Source organism: Phocoena phocoena, chromosome 7 (genome assembly GCF_963924675.1).
Source record: "Phocoena phocoena chromosome 7, mPhoPho1.1, whole genome shotgun sequence".
In the NCBI taxonomy this organism is placed as follows: domain Eukaryota; kingdom Metazoa; phylum Chordata; class Mammalia; order Artiodactyla; family Phocoenidae; genus Phocoena; species Phocoena phocoena.
The window spans coordinates 110,258,651-110,275,945 of NC_089225.1; the positions used below are offsets into that span (position 1 = coordinate 110,258,651).

Here is a 17,295-nt window from a genome sequence, read left to right on the forward strand (position 1 = left end):
TGGGTGGAGGGTGGGCCAGCTGTGTGACCCCTTAGAGCAGCAGACAGCCAGGGACACAAAGCACCCCTGCAAGAGAAAGGAGCTGGAGGATGCACGCCTCCCAGAATGCTCTCAGGGAGTGCACGGTGTGTGGAGAAGGATGTGGGGACCACGGCTGGTACCTTCCCCTATGCCCGAGGCTTGCCTCCCAAACCCACACGTGGATTTTCCCTGTGGGAACCTGAGATCTCTTTGACCGCAGAATGTGCTAGGTTTGAAATGTCAGGGAACTGATGCCTCAGAAGACAGCCCTTCATGAATGAATCGGTAGGTAAATACCTTGGCTTCCTCACCTGTGGGGCACAAGGACCACTTTGGGATGACCCCATGCAGTCTTCTAGAGGACCTGGGAAAAGGAGCCCCCATTGCCCTACAGCAACACCCTTCTCAGGAGCACACCCTAAGCTGGCTTCCTCCCTTTCCTTATCTTACTTCCCAGCACCCCTTCTGGGGATTCCTGGGATCACCTCCCAGATCAGCTCCTTGCCCTTGAATCCTCTCAGAGTCTGCTTCTGAAGCAATCCAACTGGACTGAGATGAGAAGCCCAAAGATGATCACCATGCTGCACTGTAGGGAGGGTGGTTTCCTCCAGAACTTTGGTTCTGTGAATGAGTGATGCAGGTTTGGGGCAGAGCTGAACTGCTGTGGTGAACGGGGACCAGGGCTGGCTTGAGCTACCACAAGACACCTTTCTCTTTACATTCCTGGAACAGCCTAGTTTCACATCTATGTACATTAGATACTCAGTGAATATTGGTTTGATAGGCACCAAATTATTCTCCTTCCAGGCCACCCACCAAGCTCTGTCCAGCTTTGTGTGATAGTCAGTAAGGTGTGTCTTGGTTTCATAACTGCTTCAAAGACTTGGTTGGTAAAACATAACCAGTGAAATTGAGAAAAGAGTTTCCAAAGCTTGGTGTGTACTGTTTGCATATTCATAAAGTTCCTATGCACTCAGTCCCATGGGCGTCAAAATAAAGGCTCTGTATTCACTGTGCTACTCCTTCATTATGTAGTCAGAGGTCGCCCACAGAATAGCTGTAGCTACAAGAGAGTCCAGATTAAGGACTCTCTGACTTTTCCCCAGGATTTCCCCTGCTCTCTTACGACTAGAGGTCTGCTGTTGACTCATTTGCGTAGGTTAGAAGGTAGTTGTGCAAACAACATTTTTTCAGATTTTCTTCAAGCATGAGAAAGGTCAATGAGATAAGATGATTAAGATGTTTTTTTGATTAGGAAAAAAAAAATGTCTGCTGTTAAGGCAACGCCTTTCAGAAGCCCCTCTAAAACCAGGCCGGACCCTCTGAAACTTGCGCAGCAGTCAGCAAACTCTGCAACGGGCCCAACAGTAAGTGTTTTAGGCTTTGCAGGCCTCGGATCTCTGTCCTAACTACTCAGCTCTGTGGTGTGAAAGCAGCCAGTCACAATGTGCAAACGTATGGGCATGTGTGTGTTCTAATAAAACTTTATTTAGACACCCAAATTTGAATTTTATTTACTTCCAAATGTTATAAAAATAGTCTCCTTTTGACTTTTTCAATAGAACATGGCAATGATTCTTACCTCATAGGCCATCTGGCCTGCTGGCTCTCTTTTGCCAAGCCTTAACCTGGTGTTCTGTCATCCGCTCTCCACTCGGTGGAGGGGAGGAGGGAAGGAAAATATAATAGAACCGGAGGGAGGTGTTGAGAAGGAAAGCAAATTTCCCCTCTGCCCACATCATCCCTGTGCCCCATCTTCCATGTCCTGTAGAACAAAAACACCCCAAGTAGATAAGGCCTACAGATGATCATGCAGAAATGTCATGGGTCTAGGAAGTATTTAAGTACCTAGAAAGTTTTTTGACATCTTGTACTGATGTGTCTTGCTTCTTAAATAACACCCCTGCCCCAAAGTGAGTCTAATGGGGGAACTTGCATGTTAACAAGATAAAAGTGAAGCTTTATGTAAAGGGAGCCAGTGTTGGGGGTGAGGGAGAACCGCATGCACTCACATCCCAACCCCACAGCGAGCCGGCTTCCTTAGGGGGCTCCAAGGAGCACAATCAGATGACCACTGTCCTAAGAAGAGGAGGTAAGTCCTAACACCACTGCTGTTCCTTTTCCAAAGGCAGTCTTACATCCCTGGGATACACGCAGAAAGCTGGCCAGCATGCTGGATGCCAAGTGTGCCGTGGATCCCAGCCGGGCACATGCCAGGGCCTCCTCTACAGGGCAGACTCACACCCCGGGCAGAGTGTGACACACAGGAAGGGATTATTGTCAGGCAACATGTGGGTCACAGCTTAGCAGAGCATCGAATGACAGTCAAAACACAGAGCCTGGTGAGAACGGGAGAGACTGGAGTTAAGGCAGGGAAAATGTTCTTCCGTTCCACAGAAACCACGCACACTGATCTAGATCTGTTTGGTAATAGGCTCATCTCCCACATCACAGAAAATGTCTCTGTGATCACACATTCCCTTGTGGGTTTTGTTTGTTTGTTTTTGTTTTTTAACTTGGCCGCGCCGCACGGCTTGTGGGATCTTAGTTCCCCGATCAGGGATCGAACACAGGCCCTCGGCAGTGAAAGCGTGGAGTCCTAACCACTGGACCGCCAGGGAATTCCTCCCTTGTGTTTTTAAAATTAGAGATTCACTGTGGTTAGAAGGGAAACAGGTGTGCTCACACTCAGAAAACCGGGCTTTACCCTCCGGGTGTGTCGAGTCTGGCTGTAGCCTTGGGCCCGGCACCTCCTCCCTGACCCTCGGGCCTCTTGGGTACACAACATTAGCTGCCCTGTGATGTCATAGAGGGTTAAATGAGATGATGTCAACAGGTGCCCAGCCAAGGACTTAGCAACCTTTCGATAAATATTTAAATTAAATCTGTATTTGGACACCAAGTGAAAATTGAAGAACAGAAAAGCAGTCCTTTTGGGGGGCTGTTGTTTTGTGTACTTTCAGAGGGTGCTGCAAAAGGAAGTTTACCAAAGGTGTTAAATCCTAAAGTTTAACAACCCCCCCCCCCCCGGAAAGTTTTGTAACAAATAATCTATGACACAAACAGATACAAGGCACAAGCGCAAAGATGTTTGCAAAAATATATGGCAGGGCTTCCCTGGTGGCGCGGTGGTTGAGAGTCCGCCTGCCGATGCAGGGGACACGGGTTCGTGCCCTGGTCCGGGAAGATCCCACATGGTGTGGAGCGGCTGGGCCCGTGAGCCGTGGCCACTGAGCCTGCGCGTCTGGAGCCTGTGCTCCGCAACGGGAGAGGCCACAGCAGTGAGAGGCCTGCGTACTGCAAAAAATAAATAAATAAATAAATAAATAAATATATGGCAATTGTGATTAGAAAATAATAGTTGGTAAACATCACAGAAACCCTCCTTTCAGACACCTCAACAGATCCTTTCTCACTCAGTTACTTGGTTTTCATATGATCTGTGAGAAGATTATATAATTTCAAAAGTGTCTGTAGGGCTTCCCTGGTGGCGTAGTGGTTGCGAGTCCGCCTGCCGATGCAGGGGACACGGGTTCGTGCCCCGGTCCGGGAAGATCCCACATGCCGCGGAGTGGCTGGGCCCGTGAGCCAGGGCCGCTGAGCCTGCGCGTCCGGAGCCTGTGCTCCGCAACGGGAGAGGCCACAACAGTGAAAGGCCCGCGTACCGCAAAAAAAAAAAAAAAAAAAAAAAAAAAGTGTCTGTAAACTACTCATTTGCATCTGATTTCTCAATGTCTAATTTGTTCATCAGCCAAAACTATATGTATAAAACCAGATTTTTAATCAGCTCACAGAATGTGTAGAAGAAAATTAATCTTCCATTATATGAGAGAAGAATTCTTACATTCAGAATTATTATGCATTTTGCACTTGATACAAGGAGGAATGATTTACAGAATTGTGTTAGCTTGTGTCTCTATAAACATCCACTTTAAAAACTGCTGCAAATCCAAGGTTGGTGTGCTGCATTTTCACACCCCCAGGAGCTGATGTGAATTCGGAACAGTTTTCATGGCACACGCAGAAGAGGGCTTGAGCAGGTTGCTAGGAGAATAAGGCATCTTTGCCTTTTGTCCTCATTTGGAAAAGAGAAAAAGAAACAGTGGCTGGCTCCATGGGAAAATTCTAGGGAAACAGTTCTTGTGTGGCTGTATTCCTATCAGGCAAGGGGAAGGGCATTTCCACTAAAGCAGTGGAATTTCTGCACCGGAGCCAGCACCTCCCTCTGCTCTGGCTGCCTGGGTCTTAGCCATGCTGATACCCACCCTGTGTGGGCTCAGGAATTGGTAACTTTCACAGGGTCAGTTCCACTCCTGAGTTCATTTTTAACAAGTAGTGCAGGAAGTAACTTCACCCACGGGGGCCTCAGTTTTTTCACCGGTACACGAAAGGGACTCTGAGGTCTCTTCCATAGTGTTGATTCTGTGACAATCTGAGACCAGATTTCTAACTACTTCTCTCCAGCACAAATCTTAGGAACGGAAACCCTGGTCTGGAAGAAGACTGATCCTGGTAGAGTTGTTTCCCTCTGACAGCCATCAAAAGGACTTGCCCTGTCCGACAATCCCACGTCTGGGTATATACCCCGAAGAATGGAAAGCAGGGTCTCCAAGAGATATTTGCACACCCATGTTCATAACAACACTATCCACAATAACCAAAAGATGGAAGCAACCCAAATGTCAGTCAGTGGATGAATGGATAAAGAAAATGTGATATACATTCATATATATATATATATATACACACACACAATATACACACACATACACATATATGCACACATACATGCATATCATTCTGCCTTAAAAAGGAAATTCTGACACATGTTGGAACATGGATAAACTTTGAAAACATTACGCTAAGGGCAATAAGCCAATCACCAAAAGATAAAACACTGCACGATCCCACTTATAGGAGACACACCTACAATAGTCAGATTCACAGAGACAAAGGGTAGAATAGCAGTTGTCAGGGGCTGGGGGGAAGGGGGGAGGGGAAGTTGTTGTTAAATGGGTATATTGTCTCAGTTTAGCAATTGGAAAAGGGTTCTGGAGAGTGAATACATGACAATGTGAGTATACTTAGCACAAGTGAATTGTGTACTTAAAATTGGTACTAAGGTACATTTTATGTTATGTGTATTTTACCACAATGAAAAAAAAAAAAAAAAAGACTTGCCTTAGGAGACCCCAAGCCTCCGCCTGGGCTGGGGACCTTGTCTTGCCTACTTTGTCCTGGCCTTAAACAGAGGGGTCTGTGAACTTGGAAGAGGAAGCATTTACATCTTTAATTTCACTAAGCTTTAATTAAAATGTGGTATTTCCTTCCACCATAGATGTAAATAATAAATCACAGAAGTATCGGCAGTGTCTGAGACTTTGTCACTGAGAGAAATCAGATTCTTTCCTATCACAAATGTTACAAATTCCTTAAAATATTGTTTAGGTTTTGCAGCAATTCAAAGTTCTATTAGTAGACTGGCTGCTACATCTTGTTAATTGATATGTTAATAAAGAAGCACATATATTCCTAGATCATAAACTTAAATATCTTGATAATTCTAATTCAGTATAACTGGTTTCCTTCAAAGTCCTATGTATTTCATTGAATGAATTTTAGAATATTAAATTAAATTTTAGATAAAAATGAGAAGAGCTAACAGTGCTTTAATTTTCCACAGGGAGGCTGGGTTCTTTGTTTTTGTGTTTGAGGGAGGCTGGTCACTAAGCATGTGTTGATGTGGATATATCTGAGGGACAGCCTATGATACAGTTCACTGAAATATGCAAAGCCCGTGTCTGTTTCCATTGTACTGTCAGCATCAGTGGAAGGCAGAATCAAGGCCCCCAAAGATGTCTGTGTCCTAAAGCTGGAATCTGTGAAAACGCTACCTTACATGGCAAAAGGGATTTTGCAGATGTGATTAAAATAAAGATCTTGAGATGGAGAGATTGTCCTGGATCATCAGTGGACTTAAAGTAATCACAAGGTCCTTTAAAGAGGGAGGCAGGAGGGTGGGAGAGAAATTTGAAGATGCTATGATGCTGGCTTTGAAGATGGAAGAGGTGGCCACGCACCAAGGATTGTAGGCAGCCTCCATATGCTAGAAAAGCCACGCAAACAGATTCTCCCCTGGAGCCTCCAAAAGGAGTGCAGGCCTATGGACACCTTGATTTCAGCTGCATGAGACCCATTTCAGGTTTCTGTCTTCCAGAACTGAGATAATAAATAGGTGTTGTTTTCAGCCAGTACATTTGTGGTAATTTGTTGCAGGAGCCATGGGAATCAGATACAACATGGAAACTGCAGAAGAGTTATGCTTAGCAAAGACACCCAGAGAGAAGGCGGGGGTGGGGGGGTGAGAGGTTTGCTTATATGTTTGTCCTTTGAGAAGTAGTACTTCCGTGCTGTCTTCACAAAACAACAAAAGTTTCACAGAACAACTGCTACCTTTAGACAGCACTCACCCCCACTACCTATGATGCACTGATATTCTATTCTATTTGTTCTATCCTGTTCTATTCTATTCTATTTGTTGATAAGATTGGTTTCGCAACCTCTTAAAGAATCATGACCCATAGAATGCATCTCTGAATAACAGTTTCTCCTTAATTTAGGAAAATATGGTGATTGTGTGTGTGTGTGTGTGCGCACGTGTGTGTGTGTGTTTCCTCAGACCTTTATCCAAAGGAGTAAAGTCAGTCTCATAAAGTGTCGTGGTTTGGGGCGAATTCCTTCCTGGTGATTCAGGACAACTGGGACTGTGAAGAGAGGAGCAACTGGCCTCCAGAGAAAGCGGGGTTCGAGGGGGAAAGGTCAGGAGTGAGAGCTCCACATGGCAGAACAAAGACACTTTCCAGAAAAGTAACTAACATTCAGGATTCAGCTGCAATTTGCTCCCATCTACCCTAAACTCTGACTTACCCCATCCCACTTTCTGTTGCTCCAAGCTTTGTAAGAGTCCTCAAGAACCGTACTCCCATTTTAGTGACAGTTGGAGAAATAAAACTTGGATTTCATACAGGAAACATTTTGCATTTTCAGTGGGATTTTGAAAATCTTGATAAAATCCTATAGCATCCATTATTAATTTTAAGGATAGCCCATAAACATGGAACTCTCTTTTTTTAAATAAATCTATTTATTTATTTTTGGCTACGTTGGGTCTTCGTTACTGTGCGCAGGCTTTCTCTAGTTGTGGCGAGCGGGGGCTACTCTTCCTTGCGGTGCGCGGGTTTCTCATTGTGGTGGCTTTCCTTGTTGCGGAGCACGGGCTCTAGGCGTGTGGACTTCAGTAGTTGCAGCACGCGGGCTCAGTAGTTGTGGCTCTAGGGCTCTAGAGCGCAGGCTCAGTAGTTGTGGTGCACGGGCTTAGTCGCTCCGCGGCATGTGGGATCTTCTCGGACCAGGGCTTGAACCCGTGTCCCCTGCATTGGCAGGCAGATTCTTAACCACTGCGCCACCAGGGAAGTCCCATGAAAATCTTTTTTAAATGACCTTGAGCTAAATAATACTCCTGCTCATTTTGTTTACTCTGCATATTAGGAAGGTATTCTTTTAACCCTGCAAATAAGCACTGACTGACCTAAAAATGTAAGTGCAAAAGAAATGAAGCCTTTAAAGACTGTGTTCATCTGTGTTTCTGCTTTCCATCCCTTTGCCTCAGGAGATGTGGGGGCCTATGGGGGGATTCTGAGCCTGTTAGTAGTAGGTGACTTATCAGGTTGCACAAATCTCATGAGTTTCAAAGGCCACCTTGTACTGAGGGGTATGAGTGTGGGTGGGTCCAAGGCTGATTCTGGGAACCCAACATTTCTTCCGAAAACCCTTCTAGTTACGCATAGGTAGGTTCAAATGCATCTACTATGACACTTGACACCCCCCAACAGTAAACAACAAGTGCATACTGAACGCTGGCAGCATCTGTTAATGTGTTATAGGCAGAATAATGTCCCCCCTCCACACCCGAAAGATGTCTAGGTCCTAATGCCTGGAACCTGTGGATGTGTTACCTTATGTGGCAAAGGGGAATTAAGGTTGCAGATGGGATTAAAGTTATTAACCATATGATCTTGAAATGGGGAAATGAGCCTGGATTATCAGGTGGGATCAATGTAATCACAAAGGTTCTGACAAGTGGGAGGAGGCAAAGGAGGGGGTCAGAGTGATGCGACGTGAGAACAACTCAACTCACCTTCGTTGGCCGTGAAATTGATGGAGGAGGGGGCCACAGGCCAGGGTGTGCGGGCAGCCTCAAGAAGCTGGAAAAGACAAGGAGACAGATGCTATGCAGAGCTTACAGAAAGGACCATGATGTTGGTGCCTCGATTTTAGCCTGATGAGACCCGTGTCAGACTTCTGACCTATAGAGCTACAGGATAACACATTTGTGTTGTTGGTGGCAGCAGTACGAAACCAATGACTCTGTTTCAGAAAGTGAGCCATGGGCACCAGAGAAGGGCTGCCTGGAGGGGACAAGCAGAGCTGATGTGGGAACTGGATTCTCTCTCAAGGGGGCCCTTATTCAGGGCAAATGTCAACAAATGATGAACCAAGAAACAAAAATGTCATATATTCTCACATGTCATATATTCTCACATGTCATATATTCTCACATGTCATATATTCTCACATGTCATATATTCTCACATACGTATCATGATTCTCTCATACATTTTCACCGGTTCAAGGATCCCCTCTCCATTAGCGTCTATTCCTGCAGAACAAGTCACTCTCAAATTTAGAGGCTTAAAACAACGATAATCGTTTATTATCTCTCAGAGTTTCGAGGAGTCCAGAATTCAGACAAGGCACGGAGAGAACAGGTTGTCTCATGCTACCTTACATGGGCCTCAGCTGGAAGACTTGAAGCTTGGGAGCTGGAATCATCTGAAGGATCTTGAATTCACACGGTCTTGTAGCCTCTCCATGTGGCTTGGGCTTCCTCACAACATGGTGGCCAAGGGCCAGTGAAAAGAGTGGAGGAGGGGTGAGAAAGATAAGAGCAGTAGGAGGTATACTGCTTTATATGAACCATCCTCAGAAATCCCGCATCACTGCTTCTGCTGCATTCGATGGCTGGGAAAGTTGCACGTGCAGAAAAGGCGGAAGCTGCCCCTCTATTTCTTCCCTTAGAGAAGTGGAGTAAATCAGATCTGGATTATTTGCTTACTACGGCCTTGTGAACTTGGGAAAGTTGACTATAGCTCTGATAGCAATAATAATCCAATGTTTTAGGTGTTATAATCTATCTTTTACAGAAAAGTAAACTGAGGCTTATAGAACTCCTGTTCCATTGCTGGGATAATACCTGCAGTTGACAAAGCATTTGCCCACATACCTTATTCAGATGTTCACAAGTGCCCTGTGAGATGTCACTGCTTTCTTCTCTGGGCCAAACAACTGAATGAAGGACACAATTTCAGCTAAAGGGCTCGATTACATGGCCAAGGATGGCATGTCCCACTGGACTAATAGTCAGCTCTGCACTTTCCAACAGTAGGATTATACAGCCACACCTCTGCCACATAACTCTGCAGGGTCCTCTCACGGTGGGTGGGGTGTTCTTCCCTCCCCTGATTCTGGGCACAGTCCTGTGACGTGCTTTGGCCATGGGGATGTCAGCAAATGTGAAGAGTGCAGAGGTTTGAAATGATCTTGCCCAATGGGGCTTGTTCTCCTGAATTTTCCCAATCACTGAGAGACGCACATGGCTCCTGAAGTCCTGCAGTGCCAGGAGGAGAATGAGAGCTACCTGGAGTAGAGAGGCGTGGCCCCACAGAGCCCAGTCTGGATCAGCCTAGAGCTCAAACTGCAAAAATGCCAACACAATTTGTGTGCATTCTCGTCCTCACCCCAGAGTCATTGCCTCAGAGAGCAAAATGCAAGATAAGGAAATTTTATCTTGGCCCTTTTCTAAATTACGCCTCTTTCTGGTCTCTGCTCTCCTCTCCTGCCCTACGTGGCCCCTGCCCACCTCCATCTGGAGTCCAAAGCCTTTGTGAGACGCTAGTTCCCCACAACGACCCTGGGCTCTCTGCAGATGACCCCATGAGATGAAGCAACCTCTGTTGTATTACAGTCTACACACATGTCAAATAAAAATCTCAGAGCTCCCCAACCAAGTGTGCAAAGTAACCTAATGAAATCAATTCAAGCTCAGGTAAACAGATAGGTAAATCAATTCAAGCTCAGGTAAATAACCTAAGAATTCAGAGACACAGAATGTTTCATAAATTTTCTAAATCACTTCTTAGAGATAATTTAGGTGGAATAGCTATGTAGCTATGTGTAAGGGCACCTGTGCACGTTTGGGGGATGGGGAGAATTTTGATGTTTAAAGTTATGACAATAAAGTTTTTCCTCTGGAGGACACAACTCACACTGCTACATTTCAGGAGAACGTAGAGGTATATGGCTAGGCACTAGCACAAATGCCCTAATTTTACACTTTTACTTAGACATGACCAGAATTATTCATCCAACTGTAACTCAGTCACTGAATGTTTGAGTGTGTAAACCCTGTGTTCATATGCGTGTGTGTGTTGGGGAGGGGGCGGTTCACGGCCACCTTCATTTATAACTATTCTCACTCTCTGTTCACAATCTCTGAGTTGGATTCAGAAATTGAACCCCAAAAGCAATGCCTCTTCTACAGACAGTCCCCTGGAATGGAGGCTCTCTAAGGGCAGGCATCATCTTTTCTGTCTTTCTGTTTCTAGAATGTAGCACCCTGTCTAGGACAGAGTAGGTGATCAAAGAAGATCTTTTGAATTAATAAATGAGAGAATGAACAAATGAATGAATGGGATGGTTTTCAGGCTTTTCCTTGATACTCCGGTGACAGGAGAAATTCACTACTTTGAGAGCCAGCTTGCTCTCATAGTAAAGTTTTCACTCGCAAATTAAAGTCCTTGGAAGGACTATCATATCAAAATAGGCCCGAATTCTTGGCTGTTTTCACAAAAGATGAATCTCCAGTAACCTCCTTGTAAATGCCACTGGGTCTCATGTCACTAGAAAAACTAACTTTCATTTCAATTCAGCTAATATTTATTGAACACCTACTATGTGCCCGGTATGATGGGAGGGGAGCCCTTACCTTAGGAGAGATATTTACTATTTTTCATCAGTTAACTTGTTGAATATTCATTGCCCCTACAGTGACCAAGGACTGTGCAGAAGAGAGTTGGTCCTTGTCTTCATGGAAATTACAATTTAATGGGAGAAGCCATTAATTTGATAAGCATTTATTGGGCACCTACTATGTGTCAGGCACTTATAGGTGCTGGAGCTAGAACAAGGAATAAAGCAGATGGAAATCCTGGCCCTCATAGAGTTTATATTCTGGTTGGGACACAGAACACACCCAAGATAACTAAGTAATGTATGTACTGTATCAGATGGGGATGAGTGCTAAGAAAACATTTAAGCAAGTGTATTAAGTTCCTATTGTTGTTGTAACAAATTAGCACAAACATAGTGTTGTAAACAACACAAATTTATTATCTTACAGTTCTGGAGGTCACAAGTCAGAAATGAGTTGATAGGACTGGATTCCTTCTGTAACCTCTAGGAGAGAATCCATTTTCTTGCCTTTTCCAGCTTCTAAAGGCCACCTATTCTCTTTGGCTCATCCTCCCATCCTTCTATCTTCAAAGCCAGCAGTGTAGCATTTTCCAACTTCTCTCTCTCCCTCTCATCCCTGCATCTATCCTCATAGCTCCTTCTCTGACTCTGACCCTGATGCCTTCCCTCTTATAAGACCCCTTGTGATTACATTGGACCCACCCAGAGAGTCCAGGATAATCATCTCAACATCATTGACTTCACTGCATCTGCAAAGCCCCTTTGCCATGTAAGATAACATAGTTATAGGTTTCAGGGATTAGGATGTGGGCATGTTTGGGGGCCATGATTTTTCCTGCCACAGCAAAGAAGGAAGACGTGAAGTGTTGGTGAAGAGGGATGCCATTTTAGACAGGATGTCAGAAGAGGCCTCACGGAGAAGGTGGCTTTGGAGTAATGTGTGAAGGAAATGATGGAGCTGCTGAAATTGCTGGGGGAAGAGCAGTCCTGACGGAGGAAACACCATGTGCAAATACATGAGTCGGGTGTGTGCCGGGTATATTTAAGTAGCAGCAAGGAGGCCAGGCAGCGTGGCTTAAAGAGGGGAGAATGGGGAAGAAGGACAGATGCTGTGGTGGGAGGTGTACCAAGGAGCTGGGGGAGATAATCCTCCCTAGGTCTCTTGCACTTCTTCATGTCTGAGTGAAGAGGCATGGACTGCCTTTGTTCTTTTTAAAAACTCTTTTTGGCTGCGTTGGGTCTTCGTTGCTGCGCGCGGGCTTTCTCTAGTTGCGGCAAGCAGGGGCTACTCTTTGTTGTAGTGCACGGGCTTCTCATTGTGGTGCCTTCTCTTGTTGTGGAGCATGGGCTCTAGGCATGCAGGCTTCAGTAGTTGCAGTATGCGGGCTCAGTAGTTGTGGCACGCAGGCCCTAGAGTGCACGGGCTTCAGTAGTTGTGGCACACGGGTTCAGTAGTTGTGGCTTTGACCGCCTTTCTTCTGAACTACCTTTTCAAGAACTTTTGTAGAGCAAACAGCCTTGGGGGATGAAGATAGGGTTTCCTGTCACAGTTATAGGGCAGAATGCTTACTGCCCATATAAAAGATTGGGGTTCTCTAAGCTCAGGGTTCCCCTCCTATAGGTCAATCCACTATATGCACATCTGGACCTCTTGGCCCTCTGGGAACTGGGGCTCCGTTAACTACCAGCTCATGAAAATGCTGATCCTCTAGCTACTGCGATTGCTATGAATAATAAAGTCCTTTGTTTCTGACCCAGAGGTCTCTGTCTTTGGCAGGCTACCTTGTTAGCTTACGTAGGGGGAACCATCACACCCCGCACAGCTCTTGATAGGCTCTAGTGTGTGTATGGCTTTGGAGACCACAGCAAAGAGCTGAATTTTACTCTGAATGGGACAGGAGTCACGGGAGAGTTTTGAGCAGAGGCTTAACGTGACCTAACTTGGGTTTTATAAGGGTCACCAGGGCTGCCTTCTTGAGAACAGACTGTAAGGGCACAAGATAAGAAGCAAGGAGATCAATTGCTAGATCAATTTCCTAGCAATAACCCAGAGGCAAGATGATCGTGACTTTAGTAGGTTGGTGGCAGCAGGGTTGGTGAGAAGCTGTGAGATTCTGGATCTTGGGGAGGTAGAGCTGACACTATTTGGGGTATGGGGGAGAGAGGCATCAAGAATGGTTGTTGGCCTGAGCAAAAGGAGGCCTGAAGTTGCCTATAACAGGGAACAGAGAAGATTTCAGGAGGAGCAGAAAAGAGGGCATAACAAGAGTTCAGTCTGAGACATGTTAGATTTCAGTTGTCAGCGGGCATCCAAGGGATGCTGAGGAAGCGGTTGGATATGAATTTGTGATTTAGGGTTGAGGTCTGGGCTAGAGATATGAATTTGAGGTTCATTAACCTGTATATGATATTCACACCCAGAAGACAGAGATTCCCCGCTTATAGAAAAGAGACCCGGAGATGAGCCCCGGGGGCTCTCCATATTTAAAGGTTACAGGAGTAAGAGGGGATCACAAACCGGACTGAGAAGCTGCGAAGGTAGTGGGAAAGCCTGGTGATCATGTTATCCCAGCAGCCAGGAGAAGGGTTCAAGGAGGGGAGCAACCAGTGACTGCTGAGACGTTAAGTAAGATGAGGGCACATTGTCGGCATCTCAGTTACTACATTTAGGTAGGATGAGAGCAAAGCCAGAGGCATATCACAGAGGGAGCCTGGAACTCTGCCTCAGGCATCAGGGACCCTGCTGGGATTGGGGATAGGGAGGAAGGCATGAGCAAGGGCTCAGAGTGCTGAAGATGGTCGGCACATTTGTCTGGGGGAACTGTGAACCCAAAGTGTAACCCAAGGAGGCTGGACGCCAGGGTGAGTAAGCCACACGCAGGCTGCACATGAACCAGGTGAAGACTCAGCTGGCTTTGATCAGGGATGCCAGGGCAGCAGACTCGCGTTTCCAAAAGGTCACTTGGATGGGTGGGGGCAGGGACCAGGCCAGTGCGCACAAACTTGGCGCCGGTACTCAGCACATCTGCAACTCACTATCCGGTTTGCCTCGAACCTGCGGGATTAGCCTCCTGCGCGCGCTGGGCCCACTGCTGCAGCGCAGTCAGGCTCCGCGGGGTCCCGGGCGCTGTGCTTACGCGGGGATTGGGGTGGGTGAACAGGCTGGGGACCCACATCTCAGTTTGCTTGGTTTTTTGTATTTGTTTTTTTTTTTTAATTTTAAAGGAAAAGGATGCCTAGGGAGCCTCCGTGGTATTTCACAGCACCTCGTGTCCTCGTCTAAACTTCACTCCTGGAGTGTGAATATCCATGCCGCCACGGCTAAGGAGGCTCTTCGCCTTCGGGAAGAAATTTAGTTTATTTAGAGGAAGCACTCGTGTCACTTTCGCAAAAGGAGACAGCAAGTGAAAACTGGGGCTGGGGGGAGGGGAAGCAACAAAGTGCGGTCGGGGGACACGGTGAGTCGCAGAAGCTCCTCTAACCAGCCGCCCAGAAACAAACAAAAACGCGGGCGGGGTCGTGCACGGCCTCCCGGGTCCCGAGACGGCGGGACAGCCGCGGGGCAGCGCAGACACTCGTGGAGAGGCTGGGGCAGGGGCCCGGCCGCGTCGCGGGTCTGCGAGCCTGTCAGCCCGGCCCCTCGCCCCCGGGGCCCCGGCCGCACTGGGGCCCCGGGCGTCGTGCGCGCCTCCTCCCCGCGGTCCCGGCGGGGCGCCGACGCGGCGCGGCGTGGACTACAAGTCCCAGGAAGCCTAGGGGCAGGCGCGGGGCGGAGCCTGGCGCAATTCCCCGGGATCCGGCGCGCTGGGAAGCGCCGGGGAGGACGCAGCGGCGGCGGGCGGCGGGCCGCGAGCGGCAAGCGGCAAGCGCGCGGGCGGGCGGGGCGCAGGCGGAGGCGGGGCCGACGTGGGCCGGAGCCCTGCGTGCCAGGGAGGGGGCCGGCCGGGCAGGCGGCGAGTGGCGCTCGGCGCGGGCTCCGGGGCTTGCAAGGCGCCTGCGGCTCGGTCCCGGCTCGGCGGGCGGCGCACGGCGGGCTCGGCGCAGGGGCCCCGGCGCGCCGGGCGGCGCAGCACGCAGCGCGCGGACCCACGCCGCGGCCGGGCGCCCCGAGCGGCGCGGCCGCTGCCCGGGGGCCGGCCCTCGGCCCCGGCGCTCAGAGCGCGGCGGCTGCCTGGGCTTTAATGGCTGCTCGGCGGGGCAGCGCCTAGGGGTGGAAGGCGGCTGCGGCGCAGGAAGGCGCCCGAGCGAGCCTCCTCCGGGGCCGGCCGCGCCCGCCGCGGCGCTCCATGGGGGCCCGCTGACCCGGGGCGCCGGGGCCCGCTCGCTCGCCCGCCCGCCCGCCGGCCGCGCGTCCCGGCCATGAACTGAGTCGGCGGGCCGGCCCCGCGCCTGCTCCGCCTGCTCCTTTCTTCTCGCGCCTCCTCCGCCCGCCGCCGGCGGGCCCGGCTCCCCGGGGGCTGCGGCGCCCCGGGCTCGGCGGCCCGCGGGCCCCGGGGCGCGGGGCGGCGGCGGCGGCGGGGGGCGCGCGGCTCCGGGCGCGGTGCCTGCACCATGAACTACCAGCAGCAGCTGGCCAACTCGGCTGCCATCCGGGCCGAGATCCAGCGCTTCGAGTCGGTCCACCCCAACATCTACTCCATCTACGAGCTGCTGGAGCGCGTGGAGGAGCCGGTGCTGCAGAACCAGATCCGGGAGCACGTCATCGCCATCGAAGGTGAGGGCCGGGCCTCCGCGGGGCTTCTGGAAGGCGCGGGGGAGCGGGGGCGCGCGTGTGTGTGCGTGCGTGTGTACACACGCGCCGGGCCGTGGCACGCGGCTGCCCCGCCGAGTGGGCACTGCGGTGCGTCTCACCCCGCAAGGCCGGGCGAGAGCGGAGGCGGAGGCCGAGGGCTGGGCGAGCGCGCCGCCAGCTCTGCCGGCGAAGATGGATCGCCGGCGATAATGTGCTAATGGGCAGTAGAGTCTCCGGTGAGAAAGTGGCTCCGTGTGGCCGCGTCCTGGGCCACCCGAGTGACCCAGCCCAAGCCCCGGGGCAGCCGGAGGGCTTGGCGCCACCGGACCGCGACAGGTTACCAGGCTGGGGCCGAGCGTCTTGCTGGACGTTGAAGAGGTCTTTTGAGAAGTGTTGCTTCTGGGGGCGAGGCTCTGGCTGGCGTGCTTAAGCGGGCAGGGCCAACCCCTTTGGTGTCTTTGGCCATTTCGGGGGCACAGTGGAGAGAGCTGACCTTAGCCGGAGCGGAGAGCCAGCCCCCGCTGCAGGCTGCATCGTGTCCCGATGCTGGTCTGCCTGCCCCTGTGCAGAAGCTGGCTTCCTCTATGGCGTGTTTTTCTACCAAAAGTCCTGGGTCACATCAGAAGAACCCTCCCTGGGGGGTCTCACTTTCACACACCTGGCACTGGGAGGCCACCCACCCTTCCTGCGAGTCAGGCGAGGCAGTGATCCTCCGGAGCCGTTCAGGCGAGTTCTGCCTCTCCTGGGCCTGTGTTTTCTCGGGTTTACCATGGCTCTTATTTCTCTGCTATTCGGCTTCCGGTTTGTTCCCTTGCTTCCCTTCTCACTGCCATTGGTCAATGATGGTAAAAGAACTGAAGGGTGGGTTGTCCATAACATAGAACTGTCCAAACCAAAAGCCCCTCTGGCCACAGTTGAGGAACACTGAGAAGGTTCTAAGGCCTGGCAGGAGTGTGTCGGGAGCCCAGCCGCAGGCATCGCCCAGCTCCCCTCCGTCTGCAGGTGAGGGGGCACTGGCCTCAGGAGAGCGTTGCTTTGGCGCCGTGCTGCCTGAACTGCTCACCCCAGAGTGTCTTGGTTTGACGCTTGACCAGTTAGGTGGAGAAGGTGGGTGTGGTGGGGCTGATCCTCTTGGCATCTGGCAGCCCTATGGACTTGAACAGCATCCCAGCCAGGCTGCTGATTGGCCGCCTGTATCCATAGGGGACTTGCTAATTCCGGGGAGGATGTGAACAGTCCTCCAGCCTTATGTGGGCCTGGCTCTCAGAGCACCTGGCCGCCCTGTTGGCAGTTTAAGATGCTTCCAGATTCCTCGAGAGGCAGAGGCTGCAGCGTGGCTCTGACGAGACTTGCGGGAGGCCGCGGGACCGGCACACGGCTGCTGATGCTGGGTGAGCTTGCAGAAACGTCCCTCCAGAGCCGGGGCTCTGGCTCCGTGGCCACCCAAGTGA

At 50.1% G+C, this 17,295-nt stretch overlaps 1 protein-coding gene across 3 annotated transcripts in view; it reads left to right on the forward strand.

The window, feature by feature from the left end:
- The first annotated feature begins 15,663 nt into the window (after nucleotides 1–15,663).
- AGAP1 (ArfGAP with GTPase domain, ankyrin repeat and PH domain 1) overlaps nucleotides 15,664–17,295 on the forward strand; it is a 549,941-nt gene continuing 548,309 nt past the window's right edge. For all 3 annotated transcript variants that reach the window (XM_065880907.1, XM_065880908.1, XM_065880909.1), the window contains exon 1: nucleotides 15,664–15,826. In XM_065880907.1, coding sequence (XP_065736979.1) covers nucleotides 15,664–15,826 — 163 coding nt within the window. The remainder of the gene's footprint in view (nucleotides 15,827–17,295) is intronic.